The sequence below is a fragment of the Grampus griseus genome (genome assembly GCF_964374135.1).
Source record: "Grampus griseus genome assembly, chromosome: 1".
Classification (NCBI taxonomy): Eukaryota; Metazoa; Chordata; class Mammalia; order Artiodactyla; family Delphinidae; genus Grampus; species Grampus griseus.
The window spans coordinates 109,789,488-109,809,362 of NC_139017.1; the positions used below are offsets into that span (position 1 = coordinate 109,789,488).

The 19,875-nt window shown below is 33.1% G+C and overlaps 1 protein-coding gene across 2 annotated transcripts in view; it reads right to left on the minus strand.

Moving 5' to 3' along the window:
• PRKACB (protein kinase cAMP-activated catalytic subunit beta) overlaps positions 1–19,875 on the minus strand; it is a gene marked incomplete at its 5' end in the record, with an annotated part of 145,016 nt that overhangs the window by 30,204 nt on the left and 94,937 nt on the right. For both annotated transcript variants that reach the window (XM_082664354.1, XM_082664353.1), the window contains 4 exons: positions 537–663; positions 5,202–5,284; positions 6,316–6,414; positions 18,335–18,463. In XM_082664354.1, the coding sequence (XP_082520480.1) occupies positions 537–663; positions 5,202–5,284; positions 6,316–6,414; positions 18,335–18,463 (438 nt within the window). The remainder of the gene's footprint in view (positions 1–536; positions 664–5,201; positions 5,285–6,315; positions 6,415–18,334; positions 18,464–19,875) is intronic.

Consider the following 19,875-nt stretch of genomic DNA (forward strand, 5'->3'; position numbering starts at 1 on the left):
TACGGTACATACTATAGATTGCTTGACTCAACAGATTCTAGCTCGCCTTCCTGAGCTATAGAAACTGTCACACTAAAAATTATATTTAACTATAGACTAAGGGAGATAGAAACAGGTTCCATCTTTTTTTTTTTTTTTTTTTTTTTTTTTTGCGGTACGCGGGCCTTTCACTGTTGTGGCCTCTCCCATTGCAGAGCACAGGCTCCGGACGCGCAGGCCCAGCGGCCATGGCTCACGGGCCCAGCCGCTCCGCGGCATGTGGGATCTTCCCGGACCGGGGCACGAACCCGTGTCCCCTGCATCGGCAGGCAGACTCTCAACCACTGCGCCACCAGGGAAGCCCCAGGTTCCATCTTTGATGGAACTTTTGGTTCTGTAATAGCAACAGAACTGTGAGCTCAATTTAAACTGTTAGGAAGAATTGTCTCCCTCAAAGAAAAAAAAAAGAATCCAATATTGGTAGTTGTGGTTAAATACATATAACTTCTTACCTAGTATTTCTCAAATACATTATATATAATGTGTTCAAGTCATACCTGGATATAACCTTGATGGTCAATTAAGAGATTTTCAGGTTTTAGATCTCTGTAGATGAGGTCTAGTGAATGGAGGTACTCGAATGTTAGCACTATCTGAGCTGCATAGAACCGTGCATGGGGTTCACTACAAAGAAACAAAACATTGATTTCAGTAAAATGGGTTAACATATAGTAATTAGTAGATTTTACAAAAAAAAAACAACATGAGGTAGAGGCATTTTGGGAGCAAAAAAATTTTTTTTTCTTTTAAACATATGTAAAGAAACATGTTAGTTTCCAAATATTTACTAAATCTATAAATCATCTTCAAATAATGCTTTGATATACTTAGTGGGCAGCATATGTTGAAGAAAACTTAACTCTCAGATTGTCATTGTAATTTAAATTATTATTGGCCATGTTAGAAGACATTGAGAATGACTGAAAAGCACCAGTTAGATTATCTGTCAGGGCAATTGCTATTAATGATAGGCTCATCTCATCTACCTTTCTCATAAATTTCAAGTACTTAAAGAATTTCTGCATTAATCTGCAGATTTATGCCATTTTACCCAGGCTGTTACTATTACAAAAGTGACATATGCTCATTATAGAAAAAAAGCCATAAAATATTAATGAAGAATAAAGATACCAATAATCCCATTCAGAAACCAGATTCAATCCTGGTATCTAAATTTCCAAATCTTCTACTATGCATATTTATACAGATACCTGAACATAGGTATAATCTGTATATTTAGGTAAATACACACAGTTCTGGATACACAGATTAACTGATAGATTATGGTAATTTTGATGCCACATTCTGGGTATTACTCCAAAAGGATGTACTGTTTTCTAGTTTGAGTTTCTATTTCATCTTGTAGTGTATACACTGAATTCTTCTAATCTTCCTGATATATTGCAATGACTTTCAGATTTGTGTCCTCAATGAACAACCTTAACTATGAATAGAATTTCCCTCAAGATGGTTGACATGAGTTTGATCTGGTAGCACCAAAAATAGGAATTCTAAAAAGAGATTGTATATGCTACTCCTTTTGCTTGTCACTCACTATATTTCCAAGGTCCTAGCCTGATACACACCAAGTGCTCAGAAAATATTTGTTAAATGAATGAATATGTGAAGAAAAACACTTGTGGCAATATTTTATAATATCCTTCCAGTTCCAGCCCTATCATGACACTGTTACAAGGTATACCATATGTCCTATGACAAGGAATGAGAATACTGTAAAGGGAGATTAAAAGAATCATCCAGGTCATTGAAATATTTATCCCTAATTTTGGAAACGTTTGACCTGGGAAGTCCCCTCTCATTTTCTTCATACACCCGTTAATATAAGATGCATTTATCATCTTATCATCATAAACATAAGATGCACTCAGCATTTTATGTTTATCTCCACACTGGTGTTTGATTGGAGGTACACAAACATTACATAGATCTTTAATCAAACTGTTGAAAGGTCAGAGCAAAATATTCTATAAGGAACATTTAATGTTGTAGCAGCTTTAAGTCTAGACAGTTACTATTTAAGTAGAGAATCGTAATGACTCCATTGATTCTGATTAGAACCATGCTCAACAATAACTCAATAGATGGAGAGATATACCATGTTCTTGGATTGGAAGAATCAACATTGTGAAAATGACTCTACTACCCAAAGCAATCTACAGATTCAATGCAATCCCTATGAAACTACCACAGGCATTTTTCACAGAACTAGAACAAAAAATCTCACAATTTGTATGGAAACACAAAAGACCCCGAATAGCCAAAGCAATTTTGAGAACGAAAAATGGAGCCGGAGGAATCAGGCTTCCTGACTTCAGACTATACTACAAAGCTACAGTAATCAAGACAGTATGGTACTGGCACAAAAACAGAAATATAGATCAATGGAACAGGATAGAAAGCCCAGAGATAAACCCACGCACATATGGTCACCTTATCTTTGACAAAGGAGGCAGAAATGTACAGTGGAGAAAGGACAGCCTCTTCAATAAGTGGTGCTGGGAAAACTGGACAGCTACATGTAAAAGTATGAGAGTAGATCACTCCCTAACACCATACACAAAAATAAGCTCAAAATGGATTAAAGACCTAAATGTAAGGCCAGAAACTATCAAACTCTTAGAGGAAAACATAGGCAGAACACTCTATGACATAAATCACAGCAAGATCCTTTTTGACCCACCTCCTAGAGAAATGGAAATAAAAACAAAAGTAAACAAATGGGACCTAATGAAACTTAAAAGCTTTTGCGCAGCAAAGGAAACCATAAAGAAGACCAAAAGACAACCCTCAGAATGGGAGAAAATATTTGCAAATGAAGCAACTGACAAAGGATTAATCTCCAAAATTTATAAGCAGCTCATGCAGCTTAATAACAAAAGAACAAACAACCCAATCCAGAAATGGGCAGAAGACCTAAATAGACATTTCTCCAAAGAAGATATACAGAGTGCCAACAAACACATGAAAGAATGCTCAACATCACTAATCATTAGAGAAATGCAAATCAAAACTACAATGAGATATCATCTCACACCAGTCAGAATGGCCATCATCAAAAAATCTACAAACAATAAATGCTGGAGAGGGTGTGGAGAAAAGGGAACCCTCTTACACTGTTGGTGGGAATGTAAATTGATACAGCCACTGTGGAGAACAGTATGGAGGTTCCTTAAAAAGCTACAAATAGAACTACCATATGACCCAGCAATCCCACTACTGGGCATATACCCTGAGAAAACCATAATTCAAAAAGAGTCATGTACCAAAATGTTCATTGCAGCTCTATTTACAATAGCCCAGAGATGGAAACAACCTAAGTGTCCATCATCGGATGAATGGATAAAGAAGATGTGGCACATATATACAATGGAATATTACTCAGCCATAAAAAGAGATGAAATTGAGCTATTTGTAATGAGGTGGATAGACCTAGAGTCTGTCATACAGAGTGAAGTAAGTCAGAAAGAGAGAGACAAATACCGTATGCTAACACATATATATGGAATTTAAGAAAAAAAAAATGTCATGAAAAACCTAGGGGTGAAACAGGAATAAAGACACAGACTTACTAGAGAATGGACTTGAGGCTATGGGGAGGGGGAAGGGTAAACGGTGACAAAGCAATAAAGAGGCATGGACATGTATACACTACCAAACGTAAGGTAGATAGCTAGTGGGAAGCAGCCGCATAGCACAGGGAGATCAGCTCGGTGCTGTGTGACCGCCTGGAGGGGTGGGATAGAGAGGGTGGGAGGGAGGGTGACGTAAGCGGGAAGAGATATGGGAACATATGTATATATATAACTGATTCATTTTGTTGTGAAGCTGAAACTAACATACCATTGTAAAGCAATTATGCTCCAATAAAGATGTTTAAAAAAAAAAAAAAAAACAATAACTCAGTCTTCCTGTTGCCTCAAAGTTTCTAAGGTGGGAGTTAGCAACCTTTCAAGTATATAAATAGTATGTGTGAAAGGTTAGAAACGACAATGCCTGTGTGTGAATTATGTCAATCAACTTGCTTTCCTCTTAGTATCAAGTTAAGTATTAAAGAAATAAGAGTGTGGGGAGTTGCAAAGAAAAGAAATAATCACAGAAAATGGATAAAATATTTTTTGAAGACAGGTTAAGGTGTGGTAATTCAGTGTAAAACTCTAAATTATCATAGGGCAACATGAGAATTCTGGACCTGCCTGGACAAGGAGTGTAGGAGAGGACAACAGCAAGTTAAAAAAAAATCATTAAAGAGAAGTTACTCTGTATCAGCACAGTGCCTGACATATATTAGGTGTCCTGTACATATTAGGTCAATAAATGAATTTTGGTTTAGGCCTCAGGTAACTAAAATAACTCTCATTCTGGCCCATTACTGAATATGATCTCATGGTAATCCAAGTCTACCATCATGTTTTCATGAATTGAATTACCATCTACAGTCTTGTTTGAATTCATACTGATGTTTTAATTAATGTCAATATACAGTATACTGAACAAAGCTGGACCTGCTCTTGGTTTCAGCTTCATTCTAATAGTGATTTTAAATGAACAGTAGTAGCTTACAAACTATTACACACAGGTAAAGTTAACAAAATGTATAAACTCTTTTAATAACTGTGTGACCTTATTAGTAATAACCTAATGACAAGGTACAAACTCCTTTTAAATTACATATATATGTTTAAAACTCAACATGGCAACAACGTTAAGGAGAATAAATCTGTGCAAAACAAACTTTCATAATTTTATCACTATGATATCAATGATTATCTTTTCTATATATTTATTTCTTATCTTCATCCTTACACAAACCTCTTCCCCAGAGATGTATTATTAATATTTATTCAGTAAACACTGGTCTAAATTCAATAAATTTTTGCAATATCTGGATAGTCTTCAAATAATGGACCCTCATGATACCTACCAATGCTAGAATATTTATACTGCTATCATGGTGCTTTTATTTAATTTTTAAAACTCAGTATGATGTGGCCTCTTATTAATGTTTCCATGTAACTCTTCATATAGCTAAAATATTACTAAATTAAATGAAATAAATTTTTAACATTGACAATAACTTCAAAGTTTGGTTTAAAACAAACACACAGCATATAAAGATTTGAGGAGTGTAAAGTGTTAGTTACCTGAACCTTCCAATTCTTCTTAGATGTGAAAACATTTCACCACCAGGGACATATTCCATAACCATGTATAAATTAGAATTATCCTATGAACAAATAAAAAGGATAACTAAATCAAAATTATGAAACATTATTTTGCACGAAAATATTTTAAGATAACACCATGTTCAATTAGAAAAAGACAAATTAAAAAATCTGATACATTACTAACATTGGGAAATAGAGAATAAATGGAAAAGGCCCTAACTTTTCTACACTGGGGCACTTATTTTCTCCCCCCTGGTACTCTTGCCACAGATTAGTATGGGATTTTTGCTGTTCCTGCTCTTGCAGGGAACACTTAACTCTTGAACACTTAAACACTGTGGCAATGACGTAATGCTATAGTGTAAGCAAAAGTTAAAAAACAATTTGAAAAAGTTAGTAAGAATATTTACATTTTATGTACTAAATTAGGTCAGAGAGATTAACGATTTTTAACATCATCCTAAATACACAGATCTTCATTTGATTTAAAGAATAAAGGAGGAAAAAGGAAAAAGGCTAAAATGTTCCATATTAATCAATTGGTAGAGAGATGCTAAGTATCATTCCAAAAAGCTGAAAAGCTGCCAACTTAAAGAATAAACCTTGTGCAACTTTATGAGGTGCTTGAGCAGAGGGCCAAAGATTGTTCTGCTTCAAATAAATGAAAAGGCTAGAGCACAAATTACTAAGTAAAAGACGACAGTGAGATTGCAGCAGCAAAGGTTCAAGAGAAGAAGGTATGTGGGTGTATTCATTAGTATGAGTGTAAGATTTGCTTAATAAGATGTCACTATGAATTTTGATAAATTAAAATACTTGATTTTATAATACCATTTCATGAAAAATTACACATTAACAAAGTTAATTACACATTAACTTTAACAATTTCCTCAATAAGAATCAAAACCTTTTCAAATGTCACCTAAGTTTTTAAGCACAATAGGACTTAATTACATAAAATCTAAATATATTACTTTTTTGTTTATTCATTTTCTCCAGGTTTATCATATAGATTAGAATCCTATTATAACTTTGTAATTTAAAAACTATGAAGTTGAAAATATCTCATTTAGATAGAAGTAAAATTTACCTTAAAAGAATACTCCAGTCGAACAAGAAAAGGAAAATTCACTGCCTGTAATATTCTTTTCTCATTCAAAGTATGCTCTATTTGCTTCAGTTTAACAACCTGTAATTGACAAAAAAAAAGATATATTTATGTATTTGAACAAACTTTAAAAGCTGTTATAATTTTAAAAGAAAAAAAAGTTTTCCATATCATGATGAACTTGGATAAACAAAATTGCTATCTTAGATAAGGATAATAATAATAACTACCAACTAGGCTTATCAGACTCAAATGAAAAACCTAACAGAGGTTTAAAACTTGGTCTTCGGAAGGTTAACTATAATTTTTAGTAAAGAAGCAAGAGCTAAGAAAAAAGGGACTCATAATAAATTACTTAAAAAATTAATATGTGAAAATACTTAGGTCCTAATGACTTATAGTCCACTAAAAGAGCTGGCACAAATTACTGTAATAAGTAGGTACTGATTTTAAATCTTGAGAAGATAAGCAAGAAAATTAAAGATTGAGGAAAAGTCAATAACTAAAAAACAGGAGGTAAAAATGAACAATCTGTTAATTTCATAATACCTGAATAAATAAAAGAACATTTGCAGAGCCATAAAATATTGACAAAAATGACTATGTCTTTATAACAAATAAGGTCATATAGGATTAATCAAGCTTCCACTGGATTGTCTAATCAATCAGGTACATAGTAGGGAAAGAAACCTATCTTGACTTCATGAAGACTGTGATTCTATTCCACATGTGATTCTATTCTGAATTTAAGAAAAACAGGGTTTTGTATATGTGTAAATCATTAGGAAGTGGCATTTTTTTCTTGACAGAGGCTTATTGTCAGTGTGGGGTAGTCACAGAACTCGAGAAGTTGAACATGAATAAGAAAGGTTATCAAAGATACCATCCATTATTAGGATATAAAATTATAGTATAAAAATAATGCTGAGTAAAGAATAATTGACTAAGAGTCAGAAGACCTGTGTTCTCTAGACCTTCTATTCAACCAGTGTGTGACACTGGAGATGTTATTTCAACTCGTCGGACCTCAGCTGCTTTTTTTTACCTGAAAACATGAAGTGAATGAATCACTATTGTCCACATTCTAACTGGTTACAGAACCAATTAGTTCATATTTATCACAATAAATTATATAACATTAGCTGGAGAATTATTGTTGCTTTGTGTTTACTTTTTATTAATAGACTGGTTTTTTTTAAGCAGTTTCAGGTTCCCAGCAGAACTGGACACAAAGTACAGAGATTTCCCATATACCCCCTGACTCCACACATGCATAGTCTCCTCCATTATCGACATTCTTCACCAGAGTGCACATTTGTTACAATTAATGAACCTACAGTGACCCATCATTATCACCCATTAATTTCATTAGGGTTCACTCTTGGTGTTGTACATTCTATGGGTTTGGACAAATGTGTAATGACATGAACCCACCATTATAATATACAGAGTAGTTTCACTGCCCTAAAAATCCTCTGTGTCCCACTTATTCAACCCTCCCTTCCCATCAAAACCAGACAACCACTAGTATTTTTACTGTCTCCATTGTTCTGCTTTTTCCAGAATGTTCCATAGGTGGAATCATATAGTATTTATTTAGCCTTTTCAGATTGGCTTCTTTCACTTAGTTTATGCGTTTAGTTTCCTCCATGTCTTTTCATGGCTTGATAGCTCATTTTTCTTTTTTTTAGCATTGAATAACATTCCATTGTTTGGATATACCAGTGTTTACTTTTATGTATTACAATATACACTGGGTTTTTAGTTAGGCATAGACAATGTGTTACCTTGTGAAATAAGTAATGAAAACTGTAACAGAGAGGCTTTCTGCATTATAGCCTTAAGCCAAATGTGTGTGTATGTTGGGGGGCATAACAATTAAAATGAATCTAAGACATATGAGCTGGCAAAGCAAATAATGTTGGTTAATTTTTAAATTAATTTTTAAAATTAACTAATTAAATTTTAATTTACTTTTAAATATGCATATCTACTACATGTAAGGCACAAGTGCAACAGAGATAAGGACAAGAGAGTATCTCCCTTCATGCTCCATAAAATTTACTTGAAAGTATGATGCATAAATATGAGAACAGCAATTTATGAATAACTGCCAAATGAGAGTTATGATGTTATAACTCTTCAGAGGAGAAAATGTTTACATTAGGCCTAGTACATAATCTTTCTGAGTCCAAGATTCTTTATAAAATGCTGATGATAATTATAATACCTACTTTGAAAGTGACTGTGTAGCACAATACATGTCAAGTGATTAACACAGTGCTTTACACAAAGTAAAAGCTCAATAAATGTCAATTGTTATTATAATCTATTAAAAAAGGTGAGAGCTCAGCTGGGTCTTAAAGATGGATAGATATCAAAGGTTAGAAAAACATAGAGGAGTAGTACAGTCAGGGTTAATATCCAGAACCATTACCTGAAGGGGGAAAATATAGAAAGATAAGTCTTCTATACTTAGATAAATAGTACTAGAGATGTAATGTACAACATGATAAAAATAATTAACACTGCTGTATGTTACATATGAAAGCTGCTGAGAGTAAATCTAAGAGTTCTCATCACAAGGAAAAAAATTTTTTTCTTTTTCTTTTATTTTGCTTCTATCAGAAGATGGATATTCACTAAACTTATTATGGTGATCATTTCATGATGTTATTATATAAATCAAATCATTACTAATACAGGCTATATGTCAATTATATATCATTAAAACTGGAAAGAAAAAAAAAGGTAAGTCTGATTGCTAATTCCATTTGGTAATAGCTTAGGACAGTGCTTCTCAAAATTTGGTGATGAAGTATGCCAGAATGGCAGAGAAAATTAACAAGTACCCCTGGGAATATAGCCCATGTTTTATTTTCAAAATTCAAATAAAATTTATATTTACTTCTTAATAGTTATGTTAATTTAAATATATATATTTAAAAGCACTTCTAAATAATTACTTATCAGCTGACTTTTTTTTAGCCAAACACTTGAGAAGATATTAATATAGAAGATAGGCCATGTATCACCGCATATTACCCTGCACCACCCAGCAGAGCACCAAATACTCCTGTGAGTCAAGTTTCAATCAGAGAAGTAGAGAATAGAGGACATGTAGGAAAAGTGTCAAATAAGCCTATAGTGGAGTCTGGAAGAAAATTATAAAGTGCTTGAAAGTAGGCTGCAGAGCTCTGGCTTCATTTAATAAACATCAGGAAGCTTTCTGACTAAGTGAAATGATATGATATGGTAAGAAAACTTCACTGGCAACGAGGAGGGTGAATTAGTACAGGGGGAAAAGTGTGGGGTTGTGAAAATTAATTAAGATGCTATTGTGAAAGCCCAGTTAACGTTAGTGAGAGACCAAATTATGTGGTGGTAGAAAGAATCTTAGGGATAACAAATACATTTCAAAGGAAAAATTAAACAAGGAGTGGAGGCATAGAAATCAGACAAAGCTTGTGCAAATTCCTAGTTCATCTTACTAGCTGTTTGACTTTGGAAAAATTACTTAAATAGGTTATGGGCTTAAAAGGGAAATTAATGTCACACAAAGTTGTTGGGAAGATTCACTGATACAATAATATAAAGTACCTAGCAATGCTAGACATATAGTAAGGAATAAAGAAATGAGATTTCCTTGATTTCTGCACTGATTTTCTTCCCCATGCTCCATACACTATAAGATAGAAGCCAAAAAGAGTTAATTGAAAGATTTATGGCAAAAAGGTTATTATGGAGTGTTATTTTATTACTTATCTTTAGCAAATTACAGTAAATAAACTTGAAAAAAATTCAGAACATAAACACTTTGTCCTAATTATGAATAGATCCAGAACATTGCCGCAGTAGAAATGACTTCAAATGGCAGCTATTCTTCTGGAAAATGCTCTTTCACCAATATTTAATCAACGAGTTAATCTTCTCAGTAACTTATCTTACTTCTCACTACCTTACTAAAAAAGAAATTTGAAACTTCCCTAAATACTTTAAAGTATAAAAATGGTATCGTTTGTAATCCTTTTAATATTTTATGACTAGAGTACATTCTGTTAACATCTTAACAAAAAATATGAGGGACTATACAGATAATAACATTTTAATAATAGGTTTAATAAAAAACATATAAATTTAATATAGTATCGTGTCATCTCCCAACAGTGACAGTTGTACTTTTTCCTTTCCAATTTGGATTCTTTTTCTTTTTCTTGTCCGTTTGCTGTGGCTAGGACTTCCAATACTATGTTGCATAATAGTGGACAGAGTGGGTATCTTTATCTCATTCCTGATCTTAGAGGAAATGCTTTCAGTTTACCAGGGAGTATAAGTGTTAGCTGTAGGCTTGTCATTTTTGGCCTTTATTATGTTGAGGTATTGTTCCCTCTATACCTACTTTGTTGAAAGTTTTTGTCATAAATGGATGTTCATGTCAAAAGCTTTTTTGTCAAAAACTTTTTCTACATCTATTGAGATGATCATATGATTTTTGTTCTTCAATCTGTTAATGTGGTGTATCACATTGATTGATTTGTGGATTCTGAACCATCCTTGCACCCAGGGATAAATCCCACTTGATCGTGGTGTATGATCTTTTTAATATATTGAATTTGGTTTTCTAATATTTTGTTGAGGATTTTTGCGTCTGTGTTCATCAGTTACATTGGCCTATAGTTTTCTTTTTTTATGGTGTCTTTTTTCGGTTTTGGTATCAGGGTGATGCTGGCCTCATTCAATAAGGTCACAAGCATTCCTTTCTCTGAAATTTTTTGGAATACTTTGAGAAGGACAGATGTAAACTCTTCTTCAAATGTTTGGTAGAATTCACCCATGAAGTCATTTGGTCCTGAACTTTTGTTGTTGGGAAGTATTTTTTTTTTTTAATTACTGATTCAATTTCATTACTGGTAGTTGGTGTGTTCATATTTTCTATTTCTTCCTGATTCAGTCTTGAGAGAGTGTACTCTTCTAGGAATTTATCCACTTCTTCTAGTTTGTCCAATTAGTTGGCATGTAATTGTTCGTAGTAATCTCTTATGATCCTTTGTATTTCTGTGGTGTCAGTTGTAACTTCTTCTTTTTCATTTCTGATTTTATTTATTTGGACCCTTTCTCCTTTTTATTTGATGAGTCTGGTTAAAGGTTCTTATCTTTTAAAGAAACAGTTCTTAGTTTCATTTATCTTTTCTATTGTTTTTTTCAGTCTCTCTTTCATTTATTTCTGCTCTGATCTTTATGGTTTCTTTTCTTCTACTAACTTTGGGTTTTGTTTATTCTTCTTTTTCTAGTTCTTTTAGGTGTAAGATTAGGCTGTTTATTTGAGATTTTTCTTGTTTCCTGAGGGAGGCTTGTATCACTATAAACTTCCCTCTTAGAGATGCTTCTACTGTGTCCCACAGATTTTGGATCATTGCATTTCATTTTCATTTGTCTCCAGGTATTTTCTGATTTCCACTTTAATTTCTTCAGTGACCCAATGGTTGCTCAGTAGCACTATGTTTAGCTTCCATGTGTTTGTGTTGCTTGTACTTTTTTTTTGTCGTTGGTTTCTAGTCTCATATAATTGTAGTTGGAAAAGATGCTTGATATGATTTCAATATTCTTAAATTTATTAAGACTTGTTTTGTAGCCTAGCATTGATCTACCCTGGAGAATTTCCATGTGTGCTTGAAAAAGAATGTGTATTCTGATGCTTTGGGATGGAATTTTCTATATATAGCTATTAAACCCATCTAGTATAATGTGTCACTTAAGGGCAGTGTTTCTTTATTGATTTTCTATCTCGATCTGTCCATTGATGTAAGTGGAATATTAAAGTCCCCTACTATTAATATGTTACTATCAATTTCTCCCTTTATGTTTGTTAATATTTGCTATATGTATTTAGCTGCTCCTATGGTGGGTGCATATATATTTATAATTATTATTACTTCTTCTGACATTGACCCAATTATCACTATGTAATGTCCTTCATGTCTCGTTATGGTCTTTGTTTTAAAGTCTATTTTGTCTGATATAAATATTGCTACCACAGCTTTCATTTTCATTTGCATGGAATACCTTTTTCCATCCCCTCACTTTCAGTCTGTGTGTGTCTTTAGATGTGAAGTGAGTCTCTTGTAGGCAACATATATATGGGTCTTGTTTTTTATTCATTCAGCCACTCTATCTTTTGACTACAGCATTTAGTCCATTTACATTTAAAGTAATTATTGGTAGATATGTACTTATTGTCATTTTGGTAACTGTTTTCAGGTGGGTTTTTTGGTAGTTTTTTTTTTTGTTTCTTTCTTCTTTTGCTCTCTTCCCTTGTGATCTGATGTCTATCTTTACTGTTATGTTTGGATTCCTTTCTCTTTTTTTGTGTGTGTATCTATTACAGATTTTTGGTTTGTGGATACCAGGAGGTTTATATATAACAACCTATACATATATGTGGTTATTTAAGTTGATAATCTCTTAAGTTTGAATGCATTCTAATGGCTCTGCATTCTTACTTCCCCCCTGCATTTTTTAGATGCCACAAAAAAGCCTATTATAATAAATGAATTCAGTAAGGTTTCAGGACACAAAATTAATGTATAGAAATCTTTTGTGTTTTAATACACTAACAACAAACTATCAGAGAGAGAAATTAAAACAGTCCCACTTACAACTGCATCAAAAACAATAAAACACTTAGAAATAAATCTAACCAAGGAGGTAAAAACCTGTACTCAGAAAACTAAAACACATTGATGAAATAAATTAAAAATGACACAAACAAATGGAAAGATACACTGAGCTCATGGATTGGAAGACTCAAGATTCTTAAAATGGCCGTACTACTCAAGGCAATCTGCAGATTCAATGCAATCTCTATCAAAATACCAACAGCATTTTTCACAGAACTAGAACAAATAATTCTAGAATTTATATGTAAACAAGACCCTGAATAGCCAAAACAATCTTGAGAAAGAAGAACAAAGCTGCAGGTATCATGCCTGCTGATTTCAAAGTATACTACAAAGCTACAATAATCAAAACAGTATGAAACTAGTATAAAAACAGACACATAGACCAATGAAACAGAATAGAAAGCCCAGAAATAAACCCATGCTTATATGGTCAATTAATTTACAACAAACAAGGCAAGAATATACAATGGAGAAAAGATAGTCTCTTTGATAAACGGTGCTGGAAAAATTGAACAGCTATATGCAAAAGAATCAAAATGGGTTATTTTCTCACACCATATACAAACATAAACTCAAAATGGATTAAAGACTTAAATGTAAGATCTGAAACTATAAAATTCTTAGAAGAAAACATAGGCAGTATGCTCTTTGACACCTGTCTTAACAATGTTTTTTTGGATATGTCTCCTCAAGCAAGGGAAACAAAAACAAAAGTAAACAAATGGGACTACCTTAAACTAAAATACTTCTGCACAGTGAAGAAAGCTATGAACAAAACAAAAAGGCATCCAACTGAATGGGAGAAAATAACTGCAAACAATGTCTGATAAAGGGTTAATATCCAAGATATTAAAAAAAAAATCATAAGACTCAACATCAAAAAACAACCCTATTGAAAAATAGGCAGAGGACCTGAGTAGACATTTTTCTAAAGATGACACACAGATGGTCAACAGGTACATGAAAAAATACTCAACATCACTTATTATCAGGGAAATGCAAATCAAAACTACAATGAGATATAACCCTACACCTGTTAGAATGGCTATTATAAAAAAGACACAAATAACAAGTGTTGGCAAGGATGTGGAGAAAATGGAACCCTCATGCACTGTTGGTAGGAATGTAAACTGGTACAGTCACTATGGAAAACAGTATGGAGGTTCCTCAAATAATTAAAAGTAGAACTACCATACAATCCAGCAATTCCACTTCTGGGTATTTTTCCAAAGAACATAAAAACACTAATTCAAAAAGATATATGCACCCCTATGTTCACTGCAGTGTTATTTACTATAGCCAAGATATGGAAGCAACCTAAGTGTCCATTAACAGATGGATTGATAAGAAGATGGAATATAAAACGGAATATACTCAGCAATAAAAAAAGAAGGAAATCTTGCCATTTGTGACAACATAGATGGACTTAGAGGTATGAGGGTATTATGCTGAGTAAAATAAGTCAGACAGACAAAGAAATACACCATATGATTTCTCTTATATGTAGAATCTAAAAAAACAAGTGAACAAACATAACAAAACAGAAACAGACTCATAGATACAGAGAACTCAGAGGGGAGGAGGTGTGGGGTGATGAATGATATAGGTAAGGGAGATTAAGAGATACGAACTTTAAGAGTTTACAGGATAAATTAAGAGTTACAAAATAAATGAATCACAGGTTAAAATACAGTATAGGAAATATAGTCAATAATATTATGATAACTTTGTATAGTGACAGATAGTAACTAGACTGTCATGGTGATCATTTTGTAATGTATAGAAATATCAAATCATTATGTTGTACACCTGTAACTAATATAATATTGTAAGTCTATTATGCTTCAAACAAACAAGCAAGCAAGCAAATTGGAGACATTTTGTTGTTGTGCTAGCAATACAAGTATGCTGGTCACTTACCCTCCCTAAGATCCAATTACCTCATCTAGATAATTAGGGTAAGGACTAGTTGATCTCTAAGAGCTCCATGCTCAGATTGTACAAATCAGAAGTGTAGAGTTCAATGATGAGTTGAAGCTTGGATTAGAGTACACGGGAAGAGGGTACAGAACAAGAAAACAGGAAGAGTGGATAGTCCAGCGATTGAGATTAGCAATCTTTAAAGAGCAGACAGAAGGAAAAAATAGAACAAAACAGGAAAAGGCACATGAAAAAGAAGAGCCCAGAGAGGAAATACTATAATTAGGAGCATGGGGTTCCAGAAGTCCAGGGACAAGACAGTTTCAAGGGAGTATCACTACAGTCCTGGCTCTAAAAAAGTCACATAAGATGAGCAAAAAGAGTCCACTGGACTTGGTGATTAAGTCACTGGATTGGTGATCCATGGTAGTGCCATTTCAGTAGAGTAGCAAGAAGCAGGAGATAAACAAGGAGGCAGCTAAATTGTTGTGGGTTGAAGAATTAAAAGGAAGTGAGTTAGCGGTGAGTGATTAAACTATTTTTTCAAGAAGCATGGTTAGAAAAGATAAAGTGAAAGAGGGCAGTAGACAAAGATGCACAAATGTGTGTATGGGTGAATTTAATTTTAGAGAGACTTAATCCATTACTACTTTTCATATTAGGGGTTAGTTTTGGTTTTTGTTTTAAAATAGAGGTTGGGCTTCCCTGGTGGCGCAGTGGTTGAAAGTCCGCCTGCCGATGCAGAGGACACAGGTTCGTGCCCCAGTTCGGGAAGATCCCACATGCCGCGGAGCGGCTGGGCCCGTGGGCCATGGCCGCTGAGCCTGCTCGTCCGGAGCCTGTGCTCCGCAACGGGAGAGGCCACAACAGTGAGAGCCCCGCGTACCGAAGAAAAAAAAAATAGAGGTTGGACTGAAACCTCAGACCAGTCTAATGCTGTGCTGTCCAATATGGTAGCCACTAGCCACATGTGGTTATTTAACACTCAAAATGAGGCTAATTTGAATGGAGATATACTGTAAGTGTAAAATAAACATCAGATTTTGACAACTTGGTATGAAAAAGAGAATATGAAACATCTCAGTAATTTTTATATTAATTACATGTGGCAGTGATAGTATTTTAGATACCTTGGGCTAAATAAAGATCTATTAATTAAGAATAATTTTAACTATTTCTTTTTACTTTTTAAAAATGTAGCTACTAAAAAACTCAAAATGACATATGTGCCTCACATTATATTTCTATTGGATAGCACTAATTTACCCACCATCTGTAACCCTGATTACTCGTTCAGTACTGTTTCCTCCACATTTTCCTATCTGTATCCCAGCAAGCCAAAATGTCATTCTTGAGTACATAATATCTGTAAGATAACAAATCAAGATTCGCCATTTTTCTTTTACTTTCCCTCAATAGTCATTACTAGGAAAACAGAAGCTTAATATTTAAAGCGTGAATTATTCAGACACCTTGATTCATTAGATAACACTAATATATGATAAATACTTAAAATTCATTTTTTAATTAATTTATTTCTTTTAGCTATAACTGACATGTAACATTATTAGTTTGAGGTGCATAATATAATGATTTGATATTTGTTACAGTATGCAGGTTTTCAAATTTTTTCCTGCTTTAACTTACATTTTAAATTAAACAGCTCAATCATGTTAAACAACAGGGCTTCAACTGTCAATTAAATTAAGTCATAAAATAAATCACTAAATTTCTGTTACCTCAATCTAAGGATCAAGTAATTGGCCCCTGCATTTTTCCACAAGGCAGAATGTAATAGAGATGCCTGTTCTTTACATATAGAATTCAATATTTTGTTAGTAAACATATATATACCTATTATGTATAAATAATTATTGAAATCATAATGTACCCCCCTACACTCAAACTATTAATTGTATGTGTCATATAGTCACAATAAAGAGGAATGCAAATTAAACACAACAATAAAATTATCTGAAGGTGTCATTGGTAAGTTATTCTATTGCATGTGTTTAATAATCTAGCAGATAAAATTTACTCTTCAGGTAAATAACAATGAATACACCAGTATCATCTTTTTAGATTTCACATATAAGCAATATTATGTGATATTTGTCTTTCTCTGTCTGACTGCTTTACTTAGCATGATAATCCCTAGGTCCATCCATGTTGCTGCAAAAGGCATTATTTCATTTTTTTATGGCTGAGTAATATTCCATTGTGTATATATACACACATCTTCTTTATCCACTTATCTGTTGATGGACATTTAGGTTGCTTCCATGTCTTGGCTACTGTAAATTGTGCTGTTATAATCATTAGGGTGCATGTACCTTTTCGAATTATGGTTTTCTCCAGATATATGCCCAGGAGGGGGATTGCAGGATCCTGTGGTAGCTCTATTTTTGGTCTTTTAAGGAAGCTCTATACTGTTCTCCATATTGGCTGTACAAATTTACATTCTTACCAGCAATGTAGGAGGGTTCCTTTTTTTCTACACCCTCTCCAGCATTTATTACTTGTAGACTTTTTGATCATGGTCATTCTGACCAGTGTGAGGTGATACTCATTGTAGTCTTGATTTGCATTGCTCTAATAATTAGCAATATTGAGCATCTTTTCATGTGCCTGTTGGTCACTGGTATGTCTTCTTTGGAGGAATGTCTATTTACATCTTCTACCCATTTTTTGATTAGGCTGTTTGTTTTCTTGATATTGAGCTGTAATAAGCTGTATATTTTGGAAATTAATCCCTTGTCAGTCGTATCATTTTCAAATATTTTCTACCACTCTGTAGTAGGTTGTCTTTTCATTTTGTTTATGGTTTCCTTTGCTATGCAAAAGCTTTTAAGTTTAATTAGATCCCATTTGTTTATTTTTGTTTTTATTTCCATTACTCTAGGAGATGGGGCCAAAAAATATTGCTGCAATTTATGTTAAAGAGTATTCTGCCTAGAGATTACCATACTAAGTGAAGTAGGCAAGACAAAGACAAATATCCTATGATATCACTTATATGTGGAATCTAAACAAATGATACAAATGAATTTATTTACAAAACAGAAATAGACTCACAGACATAGAAAGCAAATTTATGGTTACCAAAAGGAAAGGTGGGGGAGGAGGGATAAATGGGGAGTTTGGGATTAAAATATACACACCACTATATATACAATAGATAACCAACAAGAACCTGTATAGCACAAAGAACTATACTCAATATCTTGTAATAACCTATAATGGAAAAGAATCTAATAAAGAATATATATGTATATAACTGAATCACTTTGCTGTATACCTGAAGCTAACACAACATTGTAAATCAACTATATTTCAATTTAAAATTAAAAATTTTTTTTAAATTCCAAAAAAAAAAACCCCAAACCAATGCATACACTAACCTTCTGCTTATCTAAGATCTTCATTGCATAATATTGTTCAGTGGCTTTATGTTTCACCAACATGACTCTTCCAAATGAACCTGTTCCAAGGGTTTTTTTCCTTTCAAAATCTTCCAGCCCAGCATTATTCTACATATACATGAAAAAATAAACTTTAAAATTAGAAATTTTCATAAGAAGACTATGAAAACTATAATAGATTTAATGATATGCTATCAGAATAGGTAATTTATAACTATCCATTTAAAAACAATACAAAGAGACTACTGAAATTGCAGATTATTGGTTCTATTTTTCCCTTTGAATAAGAAAGGATCTAATATTTGAGAAGAGACTTACATCGCAAAACAAAGCATAATAGTAATGTGAGGAAGTAAGATCCTCAGTTGAAATATGAAAGGCCATATTCTAATATGAATTCATAGTATTGGACTTCTAATAAATTAGCTCCATATTTTAATAATTACAAACTGACCAGAAGTATGCAATCATGGAAGCCACACAGTCTTAGTGCACTTACAAATAATTATAATGAATAGATAAGCTGAGGATCAGAGTCCTTTCACTAGAGTTACCTCTGAAGAAACACTGTCTTACTTCCTTTCTATCCTTATATGAACTAGATAATAACAGCATGAGAGATACTAATGGTTTTCTCTCTCTGATGTGATAACAACCCAGTATTACCTAAAAAAGTAACAATAAGGTAAAAAGAGTTTCTCACTCCCACAAAGATAACCAAAAGTCAGAGTCCCAGAAGAATAATCACTCTCTTTCTCCTTGAAAGATGCTTTGTTACAAGCAAATATCTTTGGCTTTGACTATAGCATAGAAGCAAAGAATTGGAGGCATCAATCTATTGAATTTGTTGCTGCCACAACAAAATGAAAATTACTAGGAACAAATTATGTGCTAAGTGGCACCAAATAGTAATTGCTAACCCATTTGTTTAATAGGTTTTCATTATAAACATCTTCATGAAAATCTTGGAAAAAATATTTCCAAGGGCCATTCTGTATAGCATTAAGCTTTAGAAAAATGTGATGCAATATGGTTCTTTTATAAGTGAGGAATTTGGATTGCTACTGGAATTCACTGTAGTTGGACTTAATCTTTTGCAAATCAACCTTGCCTTTGGAGACACATCATAGCTTCTTACTGAATCATTAAGGAGGAAGCAAGTAACTCTAAGTTTTTATTTATAAAACTTGTTTTCATTCTTATTTCTAATAATTTTAAATTGCCATGAGATTCTGTATGGATACAGAAAGAAAAAGTCCTTATAATTCTGACTGAATTAATTATTTAATTTTATGGATTAATATTTAATTTTTGGTTTTATCAACAACAATGGATTGAAATGTTTAATAAAGTTCCCAACTAAATAATGAAAATAAACATCATTAATAGACAACAAGACATCTCTTTCTGCTAGTCACTGCTTTTCATACGAATATGCTATCTTCCTCATAAATTATATAGCTCATGCTCTAAATCTTGGTAATGATGGCATCTTCATAAAACGTAACATTTTATTTAAA